Raw genomic sequence first — 27293 nt, 5'->3', positions numbered from 1 at the left:
GAATGTGCGATTTATCTCTCCAACCAGGCAGAGCGCTCTCCTTCGATGGGAGGCTTCAAGTGACATGCACTGCAATGACGGCAGAGTGGGTGGGAGCTCACGGGGGAAAATCGCTGCTGCTGTGGCGTGCTGCGGCGAGTTTGGCGACACCATTTTCGTTTTCCAAAGCCAAAGCACTGTTTTGAAGACACCCCAAAAGACCGAAGGGAGGGGGCAGTGTTTCCCACATTTGAGACACCGCTCTGCTTCGCCTCACATCTGTGTTGTTTGCAGTGGGAGCCAGAAGCGTGCGCACGCCGCCGAGGTGAAAGGGAAATCTCCGATCTGATCCGCGAGACGAGGTCACCAAGCGCACACATTGACGGGCCGTCGCTGCGCGAGAGCGTGTGGAATAGTCGTGTGGATAATGGCTGCCAGACTCCGTGATACAGACACTCAATGAAGAAGCAGTGTGTGGAGAAGAGACAAGGGCGACGACAGGTAGATATCTTGTCTCTTTGTTCGATTACTTCAGAAATGTGTTGGTTTCTTTGTGTCTCCATGCGACGTGCTGCGCAGGTGGAATCTGACCAAGAGGACTTATTAGCGTGGACAGCCAACTAGCTACGATATGCTTATAAAAAAGAAACAATAGCGAACTTCGCTGACCATAGTAGTCTGTCTTTGGTTCCACTGGACAAATAAGAATATATTATTGCGTTATCACTGTAAGCTGTTGTGTTGTTATAGTTGCCACTGACATATTCATTTGAGTGGATTCGTCCATGCAGTCTTGGGTCTGTTGATTAGCTTGTTAGCCAGACGTAGCTAAGGTAGTGTTAGCCAGCTAGCAAGTTATACAACAACAGTGTCAGCTCTACGTTCTAAAGCGTGAAGATGGTAACTGCTGACAGTTACATATGTTTCATGTTCAGAACTCAACGGACACGTGGAGGATATGGTAGATTGATAAAATGTTACATAAATGTATCTAGTTGTCTTTACAGTGTGGCTTGGATACAGCCATGTTTACCCAACTAACATTAGCATGGCTTTGCCTTCCGCAACCATGTGTTTCGATGGTGAAATGGACAAGGGAAGTGAGAGGTCTATCATGTCACTTCACAGTCTTCACTGTCGGTGTAATACCGAGGCCAAAGATGGCCATTATATTTTTGTTTACATAATTGCAATTGCGCAAGAAAGACAGGATGGGAAACCTTACCTTATACTCAGATTACTGCCAGTTATTTGGAGATGCAGGCTATTTGGCTCAGTGAGGCTTTTCTCTATTTTCATAACACCTATAAGAAACGTATCTGTCATTGCCATGTCTCAATCTATTTAATTTGATCTACTCGATGTTGACATGTCTGGGCATGCATTGCCACGTGAGAATCAGTCAATAAACACCCGTGTGCATAGCGAACTTTTGAAATTAGTTAGCCCATTCACTCCATGAATTTGCGTCATACCGAAGCCGTTTCTCACAGATTGACCTTATTGTTATATCCCAAGCTGACATTCAAGTCCATCAAGATCTGGGTTGCTGATTTAACCTAGCTGTTGGCCTTGTGCCAAGAGTGCTATACTGCGCCCTTAAATTAAGTTACCAGGCAGGATTAATGCCCGAGGTATGGAAAACATCTCCGTCTAGCTCACCTTAGTTGCCCCGGGCATGCCACCGGGCAGTAACTTGACGTCTGCCATGTGGCTTCTCTCCGTCAACGAGATGGATACATGGGGAACATATGTTGGAGAGGAATTGTATCGCTGAGCTCAGCTGTCTTGAGCTGCCAGGTCAGACCAGACTCACAGAAGTTTTGCTTTGATCTGATTCCTGCAGCAGGACTGTCCATGAATGTCAACACGCTAGGCTACTTATTCACGTACGATGTTGAATAAATGAATGGTGTCTGACGAAGTAGGCTAGTTCCTCATGTTGCGGTTGTTGACATAACCTATTTCACGTGGTCTCTGTTAGGGAAGTATTGCATACGCTATTTACAGCTCAACTATTGACAGACAGTTGCCTCTTTCCTGCTCATTGTTCAGTCTTTCTGCCAGTCATGATCTCTGCCAAGGATGTTATGTTTAGGTTTTATTTATTTGTCTGTCTGTCTGTACAGAGTAGTACGCAAAGTCGCAAACACAGTGGAACATTGTCATAGCAATTGGTGTATAATACAGAGTTGTATTGTATAGTATAATAGGCCTAGTATAGCATGGGTGAAGGAAGAATCCATTGAATATAGCAGTTGATCTGACTCATGGGTCCCTCCCATGAATGTGCTTTCACTTTCACTTACATTGTGAGATGCAGCGTTTGGATTTTGGCTGTTGTTAAGTCCTGAGATACATATACTTATTTATTTTGATGTTCCTTTACCTAGATTGTTAAACGGATGTATCATATCTATTTGGACTGAGGTTGTGCTATGTTGCTGTATGTAAGAACTAAGTGAGGAAAGGGGAGAGGAATACAGCCCTAGACCACGTGTTATTGATTTATTGCACCTAAGACCAGTAGACCCTTTACACCTGCTTTTAGACATTTATTTATCTTTCTGTAAGCTCTCATCTAATAGTCATTGGGATGCTTCCAGGGTATTTACACCATCATCTTTGTGCTGTTAGTGTCTTGCTCTTTAAGTTAAGCAACACTACACGTATGGTCCTCATTTGTTTGTTGGACAGATTCTGCCGAACCAGTAGAAGCAGACCAAGATTATCTGAATAAGTAATGCTTAATACCATATAAATATAAACATTTGCCCCTATCTCTCTCTCTCTGCCTCTCTCACTCTTACTTTGTCTCTCTCCCCCTCTCTCTTGCACTTTCTCTCTGTTTATCTTTCTTCCACTCTCTCACTCTCCTCTCTGGCCCCCGTCTCTCTCCCCATTGCTCTCGCTCTCTGTTTCTCTCTCTCTCTCTCTCTCTCTCTCTCCCCCGGCAGCAGCAGCAACAGCAGCAGACGTGGAAGCGTGGAGGAGGGCGAGGAGGCGAGGGCGAGGATGGTGAGCCGCAGCCAGGCCAAGTACGAGCTGATCCAGGAGGTGGGCCGCGGCAGCTACGGCGTGGTGTACGAGGCGGTGGCGCGCAGCTCGGGCGCCCGCGTGGCCGTCAAGAAGATCCGCTGCCACTCGCCCGAGAACGTGGAGCTGGCGCTGCGTGAGTTCTGGGCGCTCAGCAGCATCCAGAGCCAGCACCCCAACGTCATCCACCTGGAGGAGTGCGTGCTGCAGAGGGACGGCCTCGCCCAGCGCATGAGCCACGGCTCCAGCTCCTCACTCTACCTAGAGGTGGGCCACACCAGCCTTACTGCTCATTGCTCATTGTGTGATTTGGTGCATATATATTGTATGTCTGTATGAGCTGGTTGTGGTGTTGTGATGGGTGTATGTTTGGAAGGAGGTTTGAGTGTGTGTGTGTGTGTGTGTGTGTGTACATCGTACATCTGGATAAGTGTGTGCTTATCACTGTGGATATGTTTTCTACGTGTGTATGAGTGTGGTGATGTGATGGGTGTATGTTTGGGAGGAGATGTGTGTGTGTCATACATCTGTGTGGGGTTCTGGGTGTGGTGATGTGTTGGGTGTATGTTTGGGAGTAGGTTTGTCTGTGTTTAGGTTCATTGTGTTTGTTTTATTGGATATGTACTTTATGTGTTCATGCATGAGTAATGCTCAAGGTCCTCTCTGTGCTAGATTGTGTGTGTGTGTGTGTGTGTGTGTGTGTGTGTGTGTGTGTGTGTGTGTGTGTGTGTGTGTGTGTGTGTGTGTGTGTGTGTGTGTGTGTGTGTGTGTGTGTGTGTGTGTGTGTGTGTGTGTGTGTGTGTGTGTGTGTGTGTGTGTGTGTGTGTGTGTGTGTGTGTGTGTGTGTGTGTGTGTGTGTGTGTGTGTCATCCACCTGGAGGATGGAACTGTGTGCTGGACCTGTTTTGAATGTAGTGCGTTGTGGAAGATGGTAGTTTGATCTGATGTGTGTTGTTCTTTATTGATGGAGAGGCTGCAGGTTGGTGTGTGTATGTTTTAATCAAGTGTGTTTTGGGTGGAGTTGGAGATAGTTAGGTGTAGTTGGATTGGTACCCCATATGAGTGGTTTGAGGGATGCAACGACAGTGAAGATGCTTTTGCCAGATAAGCAGCAGCGTAAACATTCCAGAATTCTAGTCTATTCCAGAGTTCTGCTGGAGTTCTACCAGAGTTCTACCATTTGGATACATTGCATTAAAGCATGTGACTTATGTGCATGCCCATGTGTTGATCAGCCTCTCAGTTCTTTGGGATAGAGATAAGCATTGGTGTTATTCTTTTCTTTATCTGATAAATGTTTAACTGACCTATGCAACAGTTTATGAATACATGTTGTTGACAGCTTTATGCTGTTCTTCTTCTCTTTTGACTATCTAGCTTGCCAAGACTGTAGAACTGTTACAGAGCAAGTTCTGCATGCATTATGATTAAATGATTAACTATTCACATTTAAGAGGTCTCTCAGAGTTGGCCTCAAGAAGAAAGTCTAGAACGTCCTATCTGTATGGACCTGGCAGACAGAAAGGCAGACAGAAAGGCAGACAGATAGACAGACGGGCAGGTTTGCTGCTCCTTTCTGCAGCCAGCTGTCTATTTGTATAAGCATGGAACCCGAACAAGCGAGCACATGACCAGTGTTGCCAGTGGACAGTGCGGGCGTGTTCTGGTGCGCGTGCCGGACGGAGCGTTCCTGCCTGCCACACAGCTGCCTGCCCTGGCAGTTAACACCGGCAGGAAACAGGAAGAGAGGCTTGAAGAAGCCGGGGAGGGACCTACCACTGTTATTATTAAGTGGCTTTTTCTGTACCCGATGCTCTGCCTGATAAGTCGTTGAGGCTGCAATTCAAAGCCGCTGACAGCTGAGGTGTGTGCGTGAGTGAGTGTGTGTGTGTGTGCATTGGTGTGTGTGTGCCTGTGTGTGCGTGTGTGCGCTCCACACTAGAATTGATCTCTGTGCCTTTTTTATGGGTGTGTTGTTTAGTGTTGGCCTATTTGTTTATCTATTTGCACAGACTGTATGAGTGTGTATGTAGAAAGGTGGCGTGCAGATGTGTGTTATCTTTTGTTGTTATCTTCACACTGCACCGTCACATACTGACAAACCAGAGTCATGTGACCACAGAGTGATGATTGAGCACATTCCTATCCGCCCCCCCCCCCCCCCTCACACACACACACACAGTGCTCCTTTCTGCCCTGGACAGACACACGCTGTCCTGCCTCTCCAAAATCTCTCCCTTGTGCTGTGATCAACAGCTTAGAGGGGTGTCACAGCTGGTGTGTTTTTCATGGCCCAGGATGTGGTGTGTGTGTGTGTGTTAGCGAGAGTGTATGGCTCACTGTTTCCCGTTTGCGGCGTCAAATTGCCAAGTTGCCGCTGGTGGTAAGCACGCACACGCACACACACACACACACACACACACTCACTCACACACACACACACACACACACACACTCCTGTGCGGCGGAGACTGTGACGTGACATCACAGACGTCCAGATGGCCAGGAGCTGTGACGTTGAGCGTGAGCTGACCGTGGTGCAGGTGTGGTGGGATGGGACAGGTGCGGTCAGGTAGTTGTGCCCCGTGGCAGGTGTGGAGTTTGAGTTTTCTTGGGCTGATAAGATGATTAACCTATGACCTCATTAGACTGCCAGGAAGTTGCTGTAGGAGTGCACGGTTTTGTCTGCGCTGCAGCTGTGTGTGTGTGTGTGTGTGTGTGTGTCTGAGCATGCACGTGGACGCTTCAGTGTGTGCATGTGCAACACATATGCCATTGTTCTAGAGTTGGTACAAGTGTCCTTGTCAAGTTGCCAATCAGTCTTGTTGCTCTGTTTCTATGTCAGCAGCGATACCTGTGTGGGTGGGTGTCCTGACTCTCCGCGTGTGCGTTTCTGCTTTATTATGTAACGCAGTTATTGAATTGGTGTGTGTGTGCGTGTGCATCAGCATGTATAGGCTTGTGATTTCCTGTTTGACTGCTCCTCTCTCACCTCATCAATCTTTCTTTCTTTTTTTCTTTCTTTCTCTCTCGTGCTCGCTCTCTCTCCTCCTTGTGTCCCGCTGTGTCTTTCTTTCCTCTTTTTCCATGCATCTGACTTCTTTCTCTTTCAGCCCCCCCCCCCCCCCCTCTTTCTCTGGTATCTGCATGTTTTCTTTCTCTTGACATCTTCCTCTTACCATACTCTAGGTTTTTCTCTCTCACTGTGTCTGGTCTTCTCTGACAGACAGGACTGAGAGAAGACCAACATGCCCATGACTCTGTGTGTGTGTGTGTGCGCGTGTGTGTGTGAGTACTGTCGGGCTCGTCTCCTCTCTCAGTGCAGAGGCACGTGGGCCTTTGTCCATCAGCTCGTTAAGCTCTCCACCGCGCACCGCTTGGCTGCTCTCCCAGAACCCTTTGTTTACACTCATTTTTTTACTCTTGTCTTTCTCTCTCTTTCTCACCCCCTTTCCCTTTAACCACCACTCCATTCTTCCTCTCTGTGCCATGTTCTTCTAGAGAACCCCTGCAGAAAAACAAATGATTATGGAGAGGGAGGACAACCCAATGCTGTTGCTGCTCATTGAATCCACACATTCATTTTGCTTGATGGGGAGGGGGGGGGGGGGGTCCTTTATCAGCTCTGTGTTAAACAATTTGCAGTCCAATTTGTAAAGCAGACTACATTTTAAACACTTTGGTGAATGTGTGTGTGTGTGTGTATATGACATTCAGAATGCCCAATTTGTAAATCAGACTGCGTTTTAAACTTGTGTGTGTGTGTGTGTGTGTGTGTGTGTGTGTGTGTGTGTGTGTGTGTGTGTGTGTGTGTGTGTGTGTGTGTGTGTGTGTGTGTGTGTGTGTGTGTGTGTGTGTGTGTGTGTGTGTGTGTGTGTGTGTGTGTGTGTGTGTGTGTGTGTGTGTGTGAAAAGAACCGTTTAAATGTTGGCCGAGATTCATGGCTCAGCGGACGCGGGGAACGAGTTACTTTGTAGTCATCACCTCACAAGAAAGACCACAACTTCCTGCCTGCCCGGCCGCCACACACACACACACACACCCACACGCACGCACACACAGATACACGCACACAGCTAACTTCTCCTTTCATTTTCTGGCACAGTCAAAGAGCTTTCTCAGTGGCTTTTGCGTAATGTGTTGCAGTCAGTTACACATGCTTTGGGGGGATAGTTGGGCGGTGGACACTTTCATTTTATTCATCCGTACCTTCCCTTTTCTCTCCCCCTCCCCCTCCTTTCTCTTCTCCTGTAGTTTCCCTCCTGTGGTTTCTCAGCTTCTTTGAATGTTTAGCCAGTCTGACTGGAATCACTTTGAGTCTCTGCACATGGAACTGTCTATTTCTTGATTCCAGTAGACAATGACTGTTTTTTATTTCCTCACAAAATCAGAAAGATCTTTTTTATTTGGCCGACTTTTAATGATGGCGACTCACACGTGTAAATTACTACATTCTCCTGGGGGCAACTCGGGGGTTAATTACCTTGCTCAAGGGCACAACGATGGAAGTTGAAGAATTGAACCCACAACTGTGCACGCTAGCTCAGCAGCTTAACCACAACGCCACCACCTCACCTTAGTCTCGTCTCATCAGGTGTGCTGATCTGCTAGTTTGAGCGTTTGAAGTACAGTATCCTCGTAGCATGAATATTTGAGGTATTTCACGCAGCCACATACTTTGGTTCTTTATCTGCCCATGATGCACCAATTTAATGTCTCCCTCTACAATTTAGCCTCTTCATTCTGAAAGATGGGCCTGGATTCAGCTAACATAGCAGTAAACTCTTAGTGCCTTTATGACATATGACGTCTGACTTGAACGCAAAGTCGGGTCAGATTTTATGCTTGGAGAAGAACTTGACGTTACAATCATGCTCTCCAACCCTGGTGGCCTCCCTTGCAACAACACAACAAGAGCCAAACCTCACTCTCGTTACAACTAGGCAAGGTAATTTATCACTAAATTAAAAGGACATTAAAAGGACATTTCCTTCTTGCTCAACCACAGTAAGCAGTTCTAATAACTTATTTATACGTTTCCTGTAAGACAACATAAAAAACACGTTCATCTCATTACTACGGGAATCCATACTTGTTTTCCAAGCTGATCTCAAGAACAAGAGTTGGGTCCTCTCAGTGTACGGTCACCAACTCAAGACACTTTAGAAGGCAGATAGATGTACTGTAGGCGATGCTTGAGATTCAGATGAAACACACTGTTACCCGTCACCAACTCTACAGCACCTAAGGGTTAAAAGGGAGATCATCTTGCAGCCCAAGGCTCTCCTCAGCAAAGCAAAGCTTCACCTTGGGGCCCCCATTTAAAAAGGGAAGGAGAGGATAGAATAAGTCAAAGCTCCGCCTCGTGCAATGAGCACAAAAGGATGAGTGTCTAGCGGCGGGATTCAGAAGAGATCTGTGGCGGAATGCTCGGATGATCCGCCTGTTTCTTGATGGCTCGTCATCTCCCGCTGCCGCATAGGGAAGCCTTTGATGTGTCTTATTTTGGGGAGGTGCAGTGGGGTGGCAGCTAAATGAAGTGATAATCTGATGAATCGGGTTATCAGATGCAGTTTCTTAAAAGTGGGCTTTTAGAAATGTGATTTTCTTCCCCCTTTCTTCCCTCCTTTAGCTGTCATGCTGAGGTGGAACGTTGTCTGCACAGAGCCAGCTTCGGAGCTTAAACCCCCTGCTGTTTTTCTGTAGAACTGTGTTTTGAATGCGTTGTGTAAGAGCGTTGCCCAGGTATGCATCAGTGTTGACAGCTGTTTGCAACATGCTCAGGACTTAACAATGGCGCTCGTAAAACTTGGTTTCAGCTTTAAACAGCTGTGTGACTTTAACTTGTGCTTATATTTGTCTTCTGTCTTCTCTCTCTCTCTCTCTTTCTTTACCCCATTTTTTTCCCCTTCCATGTCTTTCTATCCTTAGCCAACTTATGATGTGGCTTTATGTGGAGGGGAGGCTGTTGTGAGAGTTAACAATTGTGGTTTTCAACTAATGAATCATTGATGGTGATTTATTATGTCGCTTTGATGATGATGCTAATTACATTGTTTTTAAACTTTTCTTTTCCCCTCTCTCTGTCTGTTCATCTGTCTCCCCTGTCTTTCTCTCTTGCTGTCTGTTTCTATTTATATCTCTCTTTCTTTCTTTTTCTTTCTATCTGTCTCTTTCTCTCTCTCTCTCTCTATCTATCTATCTATCTATCTATCTATCTGTCTATATCTTTATCTCCTTCTTTCTATCTGTCCCTTTCCCTCTTTCATTCTCTCCGTCTCTATCTGTCTCCATCTCTCAGCTGGTGGAGACGTCGCTAAAGGGCGAGATCGCCTTTGACCCGCAGTGCGCCTACTACCTGTGGTTCGTGATGGACTTCTGCGACGGCGGCGACATGAATGCCTACCTGCTGTCGCGCAAGCCCAGCCGCCGCACCAACACCAGCTTCATGCTGCAGCTGGGCAGCGCGCTGGCCTTCCTGCACCGCAACCAGATCATCCACCGCGACCTCAAGCCCGACAACATCCTCATCTCGCAGGGCCGCACGCCGGCCGGCTCGCCCGAGCCCACGCTCAAGGTGGCCGACTTCGGCCTGAGCAAGGTGTGCTCCACGTCGGGCCTCAACCCCGAGGAGCCGGCCAGCGTCAACAAGTGCTTCCTGTCCACGGCCTGCGGCACCGACTTCTACATGGCGCCCGAGGTGTGGGAGGGCCACTACACGGCCAAGGCGGACATCTTTGCGCTGGGCGTCATCATCTGGGCCATGGTGGAGCGCATCACCTTCGTGGACGTGGAGACGCAGAAGGAGCTGCTGGGCAGCTACGTGCAGCAGGGCGGCGAGATCGTGCCGCTGGGCGAGGCGCTGCTGGAGAACCCCAAGATGGAGCTGCTCATCCCGGCGCGCAAGAAGAGCATGAACGCCAGCATGAAGCAGCTGATCCGCGAGATGCTCTCCGCCAACCCCCAGGAGCGGCCCGACGCCTTCGAGCTGGAGCTCCGCCTGGTGCGCATCGCCTGCCGCGAGCTCGACTGGGACACATGATGGCGGGCAGGTGCATGATGGGAAGGCGGAGGACTACTGAGTGCACAGCGCACAGCACAGCCCACTCGACCCCGACACAAACCCTTAAAGGGCTTTGGGTTTCGTTTTGATGTTTTGTTTTTGGTCTCTCTCTCTTTTTTTTTTTTTTGTAAAGAAGTGAAAGCAATGCGAAGCAACGCCGAACAAATCAGGACTGGGGACTGGTGGCGCTAAACAAGAACAGTTACTTGCACTTAAAGTGCAAATCTCTCTCTTTTTTTTGATTTTCCTTGTTTTTTGTTTGCTTGTTACGAAGACGACAATAAAACACAAACACAATCACCCACCAACCACTGGGTGCAGGTATCTATGCATCCTTTTACTAACTGGTTTGGAGGGTTTTTTTGTAACAATTTTTTTTGTAATTGTGTTTTTCTGGTTTTATATATCAAGGGAAATATAAGAAATCAATTGGTCCTTGACATTTCTTTCTTGTAGTTATGTGACAAGAATAGCGACGTGTGGCGTTTACCACGGCAACTGTTCCTAAGGTTGCCCCGTAAGCACAGTGTTTTCTGCGGGCTTTCGGTTGAGTGCTGGCCGAAGCCTTCGCTTTATCTTACTCTTCAGGAATTATCCGCATCACGTTTTCCACCTCGTCCTCGTCGCTGTCTGAGGAGGATCGGATTGCACCAGCACCCTTCCACTGTTACCCCCCCCCCCCCCCCACACACACACACACATACACACCACCCCCTGAAAAAAATCTGTTTGATCTCGTCGGCGCGCCTGGAAGCATGGGGATTTAATTAGCAGAGTTGGAATGCCGTCTGGCAAAAGCAAACTTCTGATGGGTCCTCCCCTGGTATCTCGTCTTCCTCTCCTCTCCTCTCTTCATCTCTTTTCTCTGCTGGGAACCTTCCTTATTTCCTCCCCTCGCCCCCAGTCTGACAGCCCCATTGACTGTTTGTGTCTCTGGACAGCCCTGAGGTTTCTTGTTTTCTCTGTCTCCGGCTGGCTGGCTCTCGCGTCTGGTGCTAACGTCAGCTCTGATGCAACTCCGTACACACAGGGAAAAAAAGCCTCTTTTCTTGACACGCTTGACCAAAACCTCCACCAACGCCACTGACCACAAGCCAATGGCATCCGAGTGGCTGGTCTGTGCTAATCTTCTGTGATCATTATGGGCTGTACTCTCTGTCTGCCAGTTAGTTTTACTGGATGGGTCATCATGATGTCATTTTACTGTTTTTACTGCTGTTGCCAGACTTTCTTGAAAACATCTGATTCTGTAGTCAGGTTGCCAGTGGAGTTTAAACTTCATGTTCTGTGCTAGAAGGGGTGAGTGTACTATTTGCAGGCTCCTGACTCTAAATTGACTTAGTTACTCGGTGCTTTAATGGAAGTATCAGTGGAAACAGCCATTAATGCATGTCTTCAGCCCCTACTTAGAATAAAAAAAGGCAGAGAGCAGTACAGTATGTGTGCAGGTGAAAAAAAATGCTGCTGAATTTATTTCATTTGAAATTTTTGTTCAGTTGAATTTTTTACGAAACGCCTCTCATTCAAAGGTCTGTGTTATCACTTTAGAGAGTGGTAGGATTGCAAGAGGCAGTAAAACAACACAAAATCTTTTGACTTGATTGGACCGGGGCAAATTTTGGCCAGACCTGTTCTAGAGTCTTCCAAAAAGTTCCGTGGAACAGAGCGTGCGGGACCAGGCCCCCTGCAGTGCAGCCTCTGTAGGTGACCTCACCTGGACACACGCCGCTTGGGCTAGTGGAGCAAGTAACCTTTACGCTCTGACAACTGTTCCACTTTTTGCCAGCTTGTGTGTGTGTGTGTGTGTGTGTGTGTGTGTGTGTGTGTGTGGGCAGGCAGGCTGGTGTGCAGGTGTGAGCAGGGTTAATCTGTGCCGAGGCTAGCAGGTGTTTGCGACCTGTGCTTTTCCTCTGGCTCTAAGCCAGTCCTGTGATCTGGGTTGAACCCATGGAGTGGAGTGGGGTGTTTTGGGTGTGGGCGGGCTTGGGTGAGTGGTCAGTTTGTGTCTCTTTTGGACAGAACACAGATGCAGTGATGTGAATGTTTCAACGAATTGCCTAACGAGAGAATTTGAGGAATTTGCCCCCCCCCCCCCCCGCTAATGTAATTAAATTCCCTGAGAAAAAGATGGGAGAAAAGGGGTCGGCAGGCGTCAAGCTGCTTACTGAAGGGAGCATAGAGGCCCTTATTGTTGCCTAAACATCCACTTCTTGAGTTTGAGGCCGAGTGTGTTGCCTTGCAGAAGCCCAACATTTCTGAACTTGAATCTGCAAACTTGAAGGATTGTCTTAAAGGGACTCGGTGTGGGTGTGTCGGAAGGGGTGGGGGGAACGGGGACTTGAGCACTTGAGGGACTTGACAGCTTAGCTTAATTTTGTTTTTCTGCCCACAATTTTTTTGATCCTCTTTGGTGCACCCATGGCTTCCTATTAGACTCTACTGAAAAGCGCTTTTTAGAGAGCGTGTACTCACGAGAGAGAGAGAGAGAGAGATGGTCAAGACAGGTGACACACATAGACATCACATGTTCCTCAAGACGAGAAGCCACCACTGTCCTCACACTTACACACACACACACTCACACCTTTTCATACACTCACAGCAAACCTCTGGTTGCTGAGGCATTGTCAGTTTTGGACACTTGATGCTGCTGAGGTGAATTTGATCTCTCACTGTGTAAAGCCCTCCTGACACACACACACACACACACACACGCACACACACACCCCTTATGGCACTCGATCCCACTGGTAATCCCTTTCGCCACGCTTCTGACAGCCCCACAGTAAGCCTGTTAGGTTGTCACAGCAGCTGGCAAAGACAGGCCCGGGGGATGCGGGGTGGGGAGGGGGGACCCAAAATACCTTTCAGGTCAACATCTTTCTACCAGCTCCACTGTAGTGGGAACGAGGGGTGTGCCTCTCAATTCTGTTCTGCAGCAGCAATATTTTTTAGGGACGTGGGGGATGGGCATGTTGTTTCCCTAAAAAAGAAAAACAACACACACACACGCAGACACACAAAAAACTGAGACGCGCTAAGCTCTCAATATTTAATGCAGTAGATGCAGATTTCAGGGTCACTTTACTCTTCCTGCTTGTCTTGCCTTGGTGCTCTTGACAAACGGTCACCAGCAAAAGCACGGCACCTGCTCTACACACACATACACACACACACACACAATATCCTGGAATGTTTGCATGGAGGCTTGCCTTTATAGAAGCACTGACAGGGTTAACCTGTAATCCATAATATGGCCACAGGAGAGATGGGTGTACATCACGCTGTTGTTTTGCATTTGCCTTTCTCTCTCTCTCTCTCTCTCTCTCTCTCTCTCTCTCTCTCTCTCTCTCTCTGAGATTAGCTGAATTTATGCCTTATTTCTAAATTTCCTGCCCATGTAAGCACTTGATATATCAAAAAAAGAAAAAGAAAAAGAAAATGACTGTGCACTTAGCCTAGAGAGCAGTGGACCGGTGAAGGAACGTGTGTTGTTTTTATTTCTTTTCTTTAGCCCGTAATCTTATAGGGCAGATTGTGTTTGAGTGGGTCCACCTTGTTCCGAGCTTATTGAATGACATGTGTATATGAAAGTGCTGTCAGTATTTAAGTCTGCTTGTCATACAAGTTGACTTAACGCCCACATTTGTTTTCTCTCTCTCTCCTTTGCTTCTTTTAAACACTTGTGTGATTGAACACAGGGAACTGCACAGTGACAAGGCCAGCCACTAGACTAGACTAGACCGATATTCAGTTTTCAAAGTAGGTCATTATCATCTCTTTGCCCTGGAGGCTGCTGGGAGATGGAAGAGGCTGCTGGGAAAGTTTATGTGAGGACACATGGGCTGTTTCCGAGATTGCATACTGCATACTGCTGGTATGCTGATCTTGACAGAATAGTGGTGAGGCGTATGCAGCTAGTAGTCTAGCATTTCGGCATTTCGGATACAGCCATGGGGTCTCCCTGCAAGTCTCTACGAGCTAGAGAAGGGAGCCTTTCCATGAAGTCCCTTTTCAGTGAACCCATCTTTTTTTTGGATTTTTGCCAAAACCTCAAGACACTGTCCTCAAAACACAAGATTATTAATCTTCAAAAATGAGTTCCACTTTGAAGATTCTTAATCTTTTGTATGCATAGACTTTCTGTGGTTTGATTAGATCCCATTGTTGTATATACTGTACAGGGGTTGTATAGATTGAAGAAAGTGTAAAAGATGTTTTTTCTTTCTTTTTATTTTGAGGGATGACATCATGGATTGGACCATGATTCAATCTGACATTGTTGCTGTGATGGGTTTGGTTTTCCAGATTTGTTTTGTGTGTGTGTGTGCGCAGACAACTTATTACAGTTTTCTTTCCAGTCTCTGTATAAATGAGTCAATGAATTGCCATTCAGAATGCGATGTGGTGTGCCTGTACTGTTGGTAATTGTCTGTGTCCATTGGCTGCGTGTTTATCCTTTAAACCACCCACCACCCACCCCAACCCCCGGTCCTTCCTTCCGTCTCCACCAACTGGAGTGGGCCCAGCCGACTTTTCCACTACCTCCCAGCACTCAGTAGAACTTAACACTGTGGACAGAATTGAACCCGGTAGCATAAACACACTCATAAACACACACATCCCATTACATATTTCAGTAGAAGTTAGCGAAGCTCAGATTTCTGGTTTCATCATTTTTTGGTCCTTGGGTCCAATAGCAGCAGCAGCAGCAGCAGTAGTACTGCGAGTCACGGATGACCAAAACCATCACTGTGTCAGGACGTATCGTGTTGAGTTGTTGAATGCATCACCCACCGGCTGCTCAACCAGAATTGCATTGGTTAACAGATCCCAATGCTGAGGGGTCTCTGAATGGATGTGTAATGGCAGCAGCCATGACTGGGGGAATGTAATGATCAAGTTTTATGTTGAAAAGAAGAAGGAAAAAAATAAACCTTAAAACCAGTCAGATTTTTCCCCTTTTTTTCCAAGAACGAATTTTCTCTCTGAGTCAGTGTAAAATATTTTGAGAATGATTGAAATTTATCAAAAGCAATGTTGTAAATGAATGTGTAATTTATTGTTGCTTTTGCTTTATAAATAAAGAAAGAAATAAACGAACGTGGACTCCACTTGTAATGATTCAGTAATTACTTGCACTCATTACTCATATTTGATTCCCATGGTAACTAACTGAGAAGTTTACCTGTAATGCCGTGGTAATGTCTGCCAACAGAAGCTGCATTGCAATATAAATGTCTTCCTAAGAACAGTGATGAACGGAACGGTGACACACCCATGCTTTTCTTGCTTTACGACCTTACGTCAGTCACCACTGCGTGCCATATTCTCACAAACGTGACGTTAATGGGTTTAGTAAAGGGCAGACGGGACAGGCTGAATAACTTTAATGTAATGTCATGTCCTAAAACGGGATGAGGTAATGATGACCATGGGACATTCTTATACAATAAGGAGACTGTGTGCCACAATTTTAGGCTGTGGTGAAGCATGTTGGATAAGAGGTCAAGTGAAGCATGTTGGATAAGAGGTCAGGGCTCAGGTGTTGATAATTAAATTGCAGGACCAATTTGGCCTTGCAATTACTGTTTCACTGGCTGCAGTGCAAAATCAAAATTGGGTTGCAATGACGGAAATCAGGATAATTAGCTTTCTTGTGTTAATCACACTGGAATACTTGAACAATCAACTCCAGCATGTTGTTTGAAGTGGGCTTTATACGACGATCATTTATTAGCATTATGCTCGAATAGGTAGACTGTTGCGTTTCTTATTGACATAGGCCTATCAAACGCCAATAATTTAACCTTAGAAATTGCGTTGGACTCGATCACGTGTCTAAAGTAAAATGATTGGTGAATTAACCAGAGCTGCGCAGGAGAGCATCAAACACTAGCCTACGCGTTGGAAATATCGGCCTTGGTTTAAACTCGGACGGGCATTGGATGTAGACTATAGCTGAACGTATAACTTCTGATAGGCAGTCATATCATATTCAACATGGGTAGTCAGGGTAAGTTGTAGCCTACAGTTTTGTTGGTTCCATCAGTGGTGGCGACCGAAATGCTGTCCGGTCATGTTAACGCGTGTCCGTGGCGACCCCAGGCGTCCAGAAGAAGCCTAGCTAGTCAAATGTGGTATTTGAAATCGCCTTGCTGATCATCTCTTTTTTGAAAAACCATTAGGTTTTGGTTACTCATCTCGTGAGTCTGATTGCAATCAATCCACTGGCGTTTCCACCACACCTGAAAGAGCCAGGGTGAGTTTCTCTAATAGTAGGCTAAACTTTATTAATTATAGCCTACCTCCGACATTCATCATTCCATACCATATCCCTGATACAAAGTTGTTTATCCAACTCTCTTCTCTACAGTTCAGGCCAAATGCTCTCTGTGTTGTACCATGCACAGTTTCCCAACTCCAATCTGCCACTGAAATCCAGAGTGGTTTTTCAGTTGGAGAGATTGAAATTAATATGGTAAGGCATCGCCGTTTCCTGCGTAAAAGTAATCATTAGCCTACCAGTTAACCAACCAAACGTTTCATGATAGGTCATGTTTGGACCAGACCCCAACGCAATTTTATTTTAAAAAATACTTCATTAGTAACTCAATTGTTATATTTTATTAGAGAGCTTCATTTGACTAGTAGACTGCCCCAGTCACACACTGGAAATGAAAACCACTGCATGGCCTTGTTCATACTGTGGAAATGTCATTAGCCTACATTTAAAGCAAATCTTGTGTCTACAAGGTGTCTCTAGTGGGGATTGTGCAGAGAGTTTCGTCCTCCATGTCATCCATGCTGTATTTGTTGGATGACATGACAGGACCATCCATAGATGCACGGTTCTGGCTTGACAGTGAGGTAAGGTCACCTAATCAGGCTGGGTGATATATTTTTGGGATACTGGTACTGGTAGTAAAGTTCTACTTGGATTCTACTTTGTCGAAACTTGAATACAAAGTGATGAGAAGATCTCGTTAGGCCTCTGAGTTTGTTTCCCCTGAGACTATGTGCACCTTATCGTCTTTTAGGAAGAAGGTGTGGAGAATTCTGTAGTCCCCCCTGGCACTTACGTCAAAATCATCGGCAGGCTCCGTTCATTTGAGGTATGTGGATGGAGCTTTCAGTGGCTTATTGAGAGTCCTCTAAACATGTGTTGCAAATTGAACAGCTTTTATTGGTTCACAAAATGCAGCAGTTGTCCATATTTTATTGGTAACATTAAAAATCTCACCAAATTAAACTGATCAATGTCCATGCAAGTTAACAACAGAGATCTGTGAAGTATGTCGCTCTGAAATGAGAGGGACTCTGATATGTTGTATCTATCCCTTTACCATCCTGTGAATTCTCATTGTTACTTAATTCTCTGGTGTTTTATATGGGTTTGTTTATTATTATTTTATTTTTCTTTCTTATTTTTCTTTATCTCTATTGTGTTAATGTAAAGCATTTGAGCTGCATTGTGTGTATGAAAGGGGCTATACAAATAAAGCTTATTATTATTATTATTATTATTATTATTATTCTCCTCTGTTGACAAGTTAAAAAATTGTAAATTTCTCAAATATTGATGTAATTGTTATAGATCATGTTCCCTCCTCTCTCAGCACCCTATTGGACATAGTGTATAAGTATATCAAATGAATATGCCTGCTGAATGTCCTGGATTATCATGCCACTTAGTTAGTTAATATCTTAAAATGTGCTGTTTTGGTCTGTGTTGTATCAGAACCATAGGTCGCTGGTTGGTCTTCACCTCCGTAGACTGCAGGACCTGAATGAAATCACCTCCCACATCCTAGAGGTGACCCAGGCCCACATGGCTTACGGAAACCCTCCACTGCGTAAGGCATGTATTACCTGCCAATGTGACATTTGAGCCAGAATGTGTTCAATCTAATTGCATGGAAAATGGCTCTTTCCAGACTAGCATATTATTTTGTTGTGCTAGCGAAATGTTTTCATATAATCACACACATAAGTTCATTAAGAAAACAGACTCTGTTTTTATTTCTTTGTTTGTGTTATCATTCTCCTCAGACAAACAATGCATCGATAGGTTCTAATGGAACAGAAAAGCACCAAAGTTTTAAGAATGTGGAAGGGTTCAGCCCTGCCCAGAATGAGGTGACTGCAGCCTACCCTCAAACTATAATCAATTCCACTGTGGTCATCGTAACATTGCAATCATTCTCACTGGACCACTGTAGCCAATTACATTGTTAGCTCATATGTGTTTTAGAGGTAATGGGGAAAGTAGGTGAAAGAAATCTGTTATTATTATGAAATGGGTGTACACTCTCAATGAATTGTCTTAAGTGATGTGGGTGGCTTTTATTCCAGAAGTAGAAGTTATGTATTGCTCTGTGACAGTGCTTCCAAGCCCTTCCTTTTGCACTTACACCCACTGCTGATTCAATTAGTTCAATTCAGAGCTTGATTTGATTTACTAATTAGGATCAAGTTTATACAACTCAGAGACTTATGATGGGGTAGTGCGATTTGGAAGAACTTCAGGGGTAGAAAACTGTCAGAAGTTACAGTGACAAAAATACTTCTACTTGAGATTTTCTTTTCTTTAGGTCTTCAAGTTGATAAAGAGCTATCCAGACCCGTCAGGAATAAGTCTCAAGATTCTGAAAGACTGTGTTACACCACAGTATTTGTTCAATATCAAGTAGGAAGCTTTTTTTTTTGTAGATGGGCAGGCACAGCATTTAACCCAACACAGTGTGTCCTTCACCAACTTCACCATATATCCTCTGTGTTCTCTCTTCAGGAACTGTTTGCAGTTTCTCTCAAATGAAGGTCACATCTACACCACCGTTGATGACGATCACTTTAAGGCAGTTGACTGATGTGCGGTCACCAGTCTTATGGAAATAGCCATGACATAGCTAAAGATAGGCCAAGGCCAAAGTAGGCCTAGTGTGTGTTTATAGGCCAGGTGGAAGGCCCTTTCATCATGTAAAAGTACATGATTTGATTCAAGGACTTGATTTGTGCTGCATGTTCCGTAGGGGCACATGATATAATTTATATTTTCAACATATTAAAATTATGGAAACCTCAGTTCCAAAAGAGGATGTAGGCCTATAAGGTCATTGGTATTTCATTTTTGCATTCTTTGGATCTTTGATAGACCTTGCAATAAAATATATATTTAGAAACTGTATTTCTTCCTTTTTAACCTGCCAATACTTAATAGGGTTAATTAAGAAGCGACTATTCTATTCCCAAATTAATATTATAATCATTTTGGGACTCATCTTGGGATCACTGAGAGTTATTTTGTAAAGTCCGCCAGTTACCCAGAATGCTGTGGGATACTGTAAGATGGCAGCGAACCCAGGCGCTAACACACCTCTTTTCGACTGTCCGTCATGGTAAGTCATGTCAGGCCAGATGTTGAAAAATTGCTACCCGTGTTCATGAATCTTTCAACCAACTTATCTAGTACTGTACCTGAACGTTGCAAAAAACAGTAACTGGATCGTCACGCATGCCCATTTTCTATAGCATTTGCTATCCTATTAGCTGGCTAGCAACTCCCAAGCAGCAAGTTAACGTCAGTGAGCAGTGAGCTAGTAGCTAACTTGTCCCACTTGACAAAAATATGTTAATGTAATGTTAACGTGACATGTCACGCCTTATTTTACTGCTGTATGTGATTTGTGAAGCACTCACATCTGAGTCATTGTCAGAGTAATACTCAAACATAATGCCATCGTATGCTTGTATGAAAATATTTTCGTATTACAGAATATTTCAAAGTGTTTATGCATGTAGATTCATGACCAATATTATTGCATTCTTACTTCGTTATGCATGTCGGTGCAGTAACCGCTATCATGCACAACTGCACAAGCCTATTACAATAATCTTTTGAGTAGGCTTTAGGATCATCACTGTGTTTGTTCGTTACTGTTGGAGCAAATCCATATTGTGATTCCTGCAGGGCAGGCAAACCACCACCAGGTCTCCACTTAGATGTCGTGAAAGGAGACAAGCTCATAGAGGTAAGACGATCTGTCAGCAGCACCTGATACAGATTGCATTCGCTGTTGTGTTGGAGTTGAGGGAGCCTCTGCAACACTCATGTATTTCCCTTTTCAATGGGCCCGCCCCCTCTAGTGGTCCTGACCTTGGTTGTCAAAGACCTTTTGAACAACGGTATTTGGGTGGCCTATAATAACATTCATTCTCTGAACTTGTGCTCTCTCTCTCTCTCTCTCTCTCTCTCTCTCTCTCTCTCTCTCTCTCTCTCTCTCTCTCTCTCTCTCTCTCTCTCTCTCTCTGCTTGGATGTTTCAAGGTTCATCTGTCTTTTCAAACAACCACTCTCGCAAAAGATTTATCAATGTCAACAAAGTTTGTATTCATTTATATATTTATTTTTTTTACATGGTTCTCCCTCCCATTCCTGCAGGCCGCTCTCAGTGAGCTAGTGACCCCTGACCCCAAAACCATGCCCAGGCAGACACCATCCATCCCGTACACCTAATTTTGTTTGCTGCGGCCCAGTTGTGTTTATTTTTCACTTCTGACCGGCCCCGTGTTTTCCTCTCCCTGTCCCTGCGCAGAAGCTCATCATCGACGAGAAGAAGTACTACCTGTTTGGGAGGAACCCTGACCACTGTGACTTCACCATAGATCACCAGTCCTGCTCCCGCGTCCACGCCGCTCTCGTCTACCACAGGCACCTCAAGCGTGTGTTCCTCATTGATCTCAACAGCAGTGAGTGCAGCCACACACATACACATACACACACACACACACACACACACACACACACACACACACACACACACACTGACACACATAGACAAACACAAACACTCTGCATTAATACGTTCTCCAGCAAGAAAACAAGACCACTAGAAATGTTGACAAAGGTTGTAGATGATCCTAGCTATCTAAAACATTATGGCCTGTATGGAGAGAGAGTCGATGTCCTAGTTTTTGTACGCTTCCCTGTGCAAAATATATTGTCTTATAGAACATGCCCCTGCACATGCACACGCACTCCAAAAATGCATAGGCTATTATTGTAATGGTTTGCTTTCATGGTTAAATAATATTATAGCAATATAATGTTTGTTGTAAAAATTATCCCCATTAATAAATAAAAGCACCACTGTGAATGTTTTCAATATTGTCATGCCCTTTAGCCTGTACTTTGGGTGGCAAATGGATGCCAGTTGACTAATCATGTTGATTTGATAAAACAGCTTGAAAAACAGCTGAGTGTGCCCACTTTGTGCTCGCCTGCAGCCCATGGCACATTCCTGGGCCACATCCGCTTGGAGCCGCACAAGCCCCAGCAGGTGCCCATCGACTCCACCATGTCGTTCGGGGCCTCCACGCGCGTCTACACCCTCCGCGAGAAGCCCCAGAGTCAGCCGAACGCCGCGGCGGCCGACGCCAAGGGGGTGGAGGACGAGGAGCTGAAGGGGCTCCTGGGGCTGCCCGAGGAGGAGACGGAGCTGGAGGTGAGCACGCCGGGGGGAGAACCGTGCACGCGGAATAGAGAGTTTAGGAGAAAGCGCTGGATGGAAAAGTGTGTGTGTGTGTGTGTGTGTGTGTGTGTGTGTGTGTGTTTGGGTGGGTGGGGGTGGGCAGGGGATGCAATAACACCACCAACAACAATCAAAACCATTATTTGTCAAGATTTAAACTAAAAGTAAATTGCTTCTCACCTATGCAAATATGCCCGTATACAGATTCATTTGAAAAACGTTGCAAAGATACTGCATCGATTCGTAGTGTGTTCCATAACTAGGCTATGTGCTTCGTAGCCTGTCATCTTTATTTAGTTATTTATCTATCTATTTATCTCTCGTCCTTCGCGGTACTCAAGTAGTGCTGTCCTCTCACCAACACAGACCTGTCACTCATCAGCCAATCACCATAGTAACTGCAAGCAAGCTCGTAGCAACGGAACTCTTACCTTAGGAATTGTCATTTTTTCTTACTAAAAGCTGGTCTCGGCAGCTTTTCGAAAAACTCATGGTTATTAACCTTCAGTGCAGTTTAGGAGTACTTTTAAATGCTCCGCAAATAGGTGCTGACCTGACTGCATTGTCACTTGTCATGCACATCAGCGGCAACAGTTTTAACTGACAAGCAATGGATTAGCTATGGATGTTATTGAATGGCGCTGTTAAAAATAGAGCTGAATTGGAATTGGCATGGTGACCGCATCAAAGTTTGACACTGCTTTGTGGGGTTATATTGAAAACAATCAAATCTAAGGTAGTCAAACTCATGTTGGCCCCAATGTGCAAAGCGTATTAGTGGTAAGATAAAATGCTTTATGAATGCAAGCCCAGGCGTGAGCCAAGCTGGTTATGATTCGAAAACAGATCATTATCGGCTTCCAAATTTTAAGGCACTGAAGACTTTTTCTGTACAGGGATAGAAATGTTATGTGAAAGTTTGTGGAAAGGTCAGTACTAGGGCTGAACAGCTTTCCTTCTCTTCCACTCTGTCAGAATCTGACCGAGTTCAACACAGCCCACAACAAGCGCATCTCCACCCTGACGATCGAGGAGGGCAACCTGGACATCCAGCGGCCAAAGAGGAGGCGGAAAAGCTCCAGGGTGTCCTTCAGCGAGGAGGAGGAGGTCATCAACCCGGGTACGACAGGGCACATATCCTCCCCTCAGCCCACAGTAACACTCGCGCACACACACACACACACACACACACACACACACACACACATCCATGCACACGCAGACCCACAGACAGATAAGCACACTCAAACACCCATACACGCACACACACAGTCTCACTAGCTAGTATGCCTTTTTTTGTTAATGTAATAGTGTAATCCCAGCACTTCAACCTCCGAGCGCAGATTTGGACTTCTAAAGCCCAGCTGCCCTACATTCTACCAGTACACTGTGAGATCTGCGGCCATTTTGCCTGTCTCACTCTGATCTGTCAGCATTGTTCTAGTAGAGCATCCATCTGCAGTTTTCAGCTGATGGTCCAGAATGGTCACACGGCCAAAAAAGATACTGCTTCCAAAGCACCGTGTCAGCAACTAAACATCGCTGCAGTGAGCCAGCCTCCAAGAACAACTTTGATAAGAGCTCCTCCTTAGCTTCAATTCCAGGGAGAACAACAACCTGTAATAGAGCTCTTTAGTCTTTCATTTGGCATTTGTGTCCATTAAAACATGTCAACAAAGTCTGCTGCACTTTGAAATGCACTATACTGTATGCACAGAAGGCTGTTCAGGTAGCTCATTTGTTTCCGGTGGAGTGTTGAGCTGTGTTGTGTTGTAACTGCGTCTTCTGTTCTATTCTGCTCCTTACGTGTTCACTCCAACACTGAAGATATGGTTTTCCCAATAATAACAATTTAAACACACGCACAAATGGGTTTAGATTGTAATATGCTGATACACAAGCGGGTTCGTGTAGACAGCAATAGTGGCAGGTTCAAACACACCTGGCTCCACCAGAAACAAATGAGAACCTGAACAGCCTTCTGAGTATATAGCCTATAGTGATGCACTTTGCACGTTGAGCCTGCTTCATGTATGAGAAGAACCCGTTCATTTTTACAGTGCTGTTAGCTGTTGCCAAATGCCAATAGCTAATGCAGTAGTGGAGGTATGTTGTCTTGCATAAGTGCTCCTCATTCCTCTCCTGCCTGTGCTTGCTGCTCTGGGCTGAAGCGCTGCTGGCTGTTGTGTCGGTTGTTCCTTCGCGTGTAACGGTACAGAGAGGTCGTGGTTTGGGTTCATACCTCAGTTTGGGCACCATGGTTCAGTATTATTTCGGTTCAACAGAAAAAAAGAGAGGGAGGGGAAAAAAGCAAAATGTTTGGTGCTGGGCCTGATCTCCCTGAGGTCATGGTCGTGTAAACCTTTGCCTGTTTGCCGTAAGGTAATAACTTTATTGCACAGACGCGTTTCGGCGTTGTGCTGCCTGCGGTGTGTTCAGCGAGCACACTGAAACGCGCCCGTGCAATGAAGTGATGATTATGAACAAATTATGATTATGAATTATGTACAAAGTGCAAAGTGCAGCTTTTCTTGAAGTCAGTTACAACTTACCAGTCCAGTCTAGCATTGTAAGAGACTGAAAAGACACTGAGGGAGGCCTGCTCCGATCCCTGTGGCTCCTAAAGCTTTCCCCACTCACACCAGACGCCCCAGTGCTCTCACTACAGTCTTAAGATGCGGAGCACGGCATAGGCCCAAACACGTCCGTCTTGTGACAATGCCTTCGTAATAATCAAAGCTTGAGAGTGAGTTTACTTTTTGTTTCACTCACCACCAGTCTCTCCTCCATCTGTCAGTCCAAGAATGACCGAGAGCATTTAGTTGATCAATATCTGCACATATATGGTGTGTTCTCTGTATGCCTGCGTATTGAGCCTTGAGGTCCGTACTTGTGGTAGTCTAGGAGGGAATCGCATAATGTTCCCGTGCTGGTTGTTCCTCGTGGTGCTGTGATATGAATGAATGAGCCTAGACATGTTATCCTCACAAACTTTGCCGGGATGGAACCCTCGAATAATATCAGTTCCATTATGTCTCTTAGTGTTTTTTTTATTTTTTTTTTTATTGTAGTAGCTATGAGAGAAATAGAGAGAGAATTGGTGTGTGTGTGTGTGTGTGTGTGTGTGTGTGTGTGTGTGTGTGTGTGTGTGTGTGTGTGTGTGTGTGTGTGTGTGTGTGTGTGTGTGTGTGTGTGTGTGTGTGTGTGTGTGTGTGTGTGTGTGTTCTACCTTTGATAACTTTTGTGTGTGTGTGTTTGCTGTGCTGTCTACCTGTCTCCCTACAGAGGATGTGGATCCCTCGGTGGGGCGTTTCAGGAACATGGTGCAGACTGCTGTGGTCCCTATGAAGGTAATGCTCTAATCCCATACTGTAGGTCTACCAGCCATGTGTGATTTGGCATTTTAATCCCTTTAACTGTTGTTGCACTGTATATTAAGCTATGTTGGTCTCGTTCTCTCAAAAAATCCCTCTTTCATACACATACACACACTACACACATCTCTCACTTTCTCACACTTGCTCTCTCTCTCACACTCACACGCACACCACACCACACACATCTCTCACTTTCTCACACTTGCTCACTCACTCACACACTCATACACACACACACACACACACACACACACACACACCCACCCACCCACCCCCTTCTGCAGAAAAAGAAGACTGAGGGTGGTGGTGCTCTGGGCCTGGATGACGGTGTGGCGCGGCGGATCCAGAACTTCCCCCTGAGCGCCGGCCTGTATGGTGACCTGCCCCCCACGGCCCACGAGGGCGACAGCCCGCTCAGCGCGTCCCAGAGCGGCTCCACCATCCTGGGGGGACTCCCCCTGCCCTTCCCCAACCCCGCTCCGGAGGTGGACCTGTCCCCCACCAGCGTCCAGCCCCCGGTGGTCCTCACCACGGCCCCGGGCCCCACGCCGTACACGGGAGGACCAGAGGCCCTCAACGAGCCCCGCAAGAAGAAATACGCCAAGGAGGCGTGGCCTGGGAAGAAGCCCACGCCCTCACTGCTGATCTGAGCACAGTCGTCATGGTGTCCTTCGAACACTGTGGGAGCAGGGGGCGTGCGTTTGTGTGTGTGTGTGTGTGTGTGTGTGTGTGTGTGTGTGTGTGTGTGTGTGTTAAGGAAAGGACCCTTGGGCTTTTGGACTGGGAAAGATGTACTGAGAGACTTTGTATGAAATCAGGTCTCGGTTTTTGTTTGTTTGTTTGTTTGTTTGTTTGTTTTATTTTGCCGCCTGACCCCCCGTCCTGTTTTTCCCTGTTTTTGTTTTGATATCTTGTGTCTAACTTAAGTAGGAGTTTTTTGAGGCTGTGAATATGAAGTTTGCTCTCGTTTGTTTTTTTTTAATCTAATTTAATATCCTGACAGGACTTGTTAGGAAGCAAGTCGATAATTGCAACACTCACACTGAAAGTTTAAATGAACTAAAAGACTACACTGTCTGCCTGCCTGCCTATGTATCAATTCTAAGATTATTACAGCAGTGCTTCTGAACATTACCTTAAGAAGGCGTGGTTCTTGGAAATGAACGTTTTTAAACGCTGTTCCTAAAACTTTGTCAGATTTAGACAATCCACATATTGCAGAAAGTGTCAGAAGAATTCATCTATTCACCTCTGACGTTTCTCGTGTTTTGTTTTGTCAGCCTTCATCATAAGCTGTGTTCCAGTTGTGTGCTTATCTTTCTATAGGGGACACCTCACTGCTACTAAGTACAGACGGCTCAGCCTTTGACCTTCACCTTTGTTGATATGAATGAATGAGCCTAAAGACATGTCATCCTCACATGTCATCGTGATAAGGTAGAACCCTATGAAATCAGTTTGGTTAGAGTGGTCCCTTTTTATATTTTTATATCAGAGTGGCTTTGAGAGAGAAAGAGAGAGAGAATTGTTATGCGGTTGGGTGGAGGGTGGGGGGTCATAGGTGTCTTGGGATAATGTTTTATTATAACTCCTCTCTTTGTTTGATAACTTTTAAAATAATGATAATAATAGCAATAAAAAAAGTAATCCCTCTTGTTGGTAGCGGCTGTTTGACAAACGGAATGGCGAGGAGATTTTTCAGAAGCTCTCTCCAGGGACCCATTCTCTCTGAGGTGTCATCCTGCTGTTTAATGCTCCCCGTACTACGCTATTTATTTTATTTTTATTTATTTTTTTAAAAGCAGCTCAGGCGTAGTAATCCAACATGAAGGGGCCCAGAGTGGTGGGAAGCTGGTGGCTAATCAGTGCTTGCTTCAGTTTTCTGGGTGGTTATCAAACTCAGGTAGACAACAAGCGACAGGCATGCCTTTTGGTGCAGCGTGCTGTGCTGCATTTCAAACTGTGTGACACTTTCTGGAGATAAGAGGGAACTGTGGCTCTTTGTAGTTACTTTGTCTGTGTTTCAGTTGGTTAAAATGTCTGTGTCTCGCTTGGCAAGATAGGAATTACAGACAAAGGGTGCACTGATGGAGGTTTCATTGGATAGGTAATGCAGTCATTACTTTGGTCATTACTTTTGCTTGTCCACTAGGGGGTGACATGTGACAGAATTTGTGTTTGACCAGTCGGCCCGCTAATGAAAATGTGCTCTCTGCTCTGCTGTTTTCGGGGCTTCATCCCGTGCTGAGGGGACTGTGGTTTAGAACACTGTGTTTCTCTCAGGAAGACCATTATTCAGACCCCCCGC

General features: G+C 45.6%; 3 protein-coding genes across 5 annotated transcripts; all 3 read left to right on the top strand.

The window, feature by feature from the left end:
• Positions 1-28: 28 nt before the first annotated feature.
• pdik1l (PDLIM1 interacting kinase 1 like) lies at positions 29-15181 on the top strand. 2 transcript variants are annotated; one of them, XM_062530298.1, is made up of 3 exons: positions 29-480; positions 2940-3282; positions 9317-15181. In XM_062530298.1, the coding sequence occupies exons 2-3, from the start codon at positions 2995-2997 to the stop codon at positions 10055-10057; spliced, it is 1029 nt and encodes a 342-aa protein (XP_062386282.1). In that variant the 5' UTR covers positions 29-480; positions 2940-2994; the 3' UTR covers positions 10058-15181. The 2 variants fall into 2 exon arrangements, with proteins under 2 accessions (XP_062386282.1, XP_062386281.1); XM_062530297.1 differs by having other exon boundaries at positions 2937-3282.
• A 599-nt stretch (positions 15182-15780) lies between these two features.
• Positions 15781-19222, top strand: LOC134073250 (replication protein A 32 kDa subunit-like). Of its 2 annotated transcripts, XM_062530295.1 has the most exons (9): positions 15781-16094; positions 16267-16340; positions 16455-16559; positions 16835-16948; positions 17119-17193; positions 17820-17939; positions 18131-18217; positions 18673-18767; positions 18870-19222. In XM_062530295.1, the coding sequence occupies exons 1-9, from the start codon at positions 16082-16084 to the stop codon at positions 18946-18948; spliced, it is 762 nt and encodes a 253-aa protein (XP_062386279.1). In that variant the 5' UTR covers positions 15781-16081; the 3' UTR covers positions 18949-19222. The 2 variants fall into 2 exon arrangements, with proteins under 2 accessions (XP_062386279.1, XP_062386280.1); XM_062530296.1 differs by lacking the exon at positions 18673-18767.
• A 186-nt stretch (positions 19223-19408) lies between these two features.
• Positions 19409-26119, top strand: ppp1r8a (protein phosphatase 1, regulatory subunit 8a). The gene is made up of 7 exons (XM_062530294.1): positions 19409-19476; positions 20049-20109; positions 20673-20826; positions 21364-21581; positions 22584-22728; positions 24894-24958; positions 25270-26119. Exons 1-7 carry the CDS (start codon positions 19427-19429, stop codon positions 25633-25635), a joined length of 1059 nt encoding a protein of 352 aa, XP_062386278.1. The 5' UTR covers positions 19409-19426; the 3' UTR covers positions 25636-26119.
• Positions 26120-27293: the final 1174 nt, after the last annotated feature.

Source organism: Sardina pilchardus, chromosome 24 (assembly GCF_963854185.1).
Source record: "Sardina pilchardus chromosome 24, fSarPil1.1, whole genome shotgun sequence".
NCBI classification, from domain to species: Eukaryota; Metazoa; Chordata; class Actinopteri; order Clupeiformes; family Clupeidae; genus Sardina; species Sardina pilchardus.
This window is presented reverse-complemented; position numbering and strand designations above follow the sequence as displayed.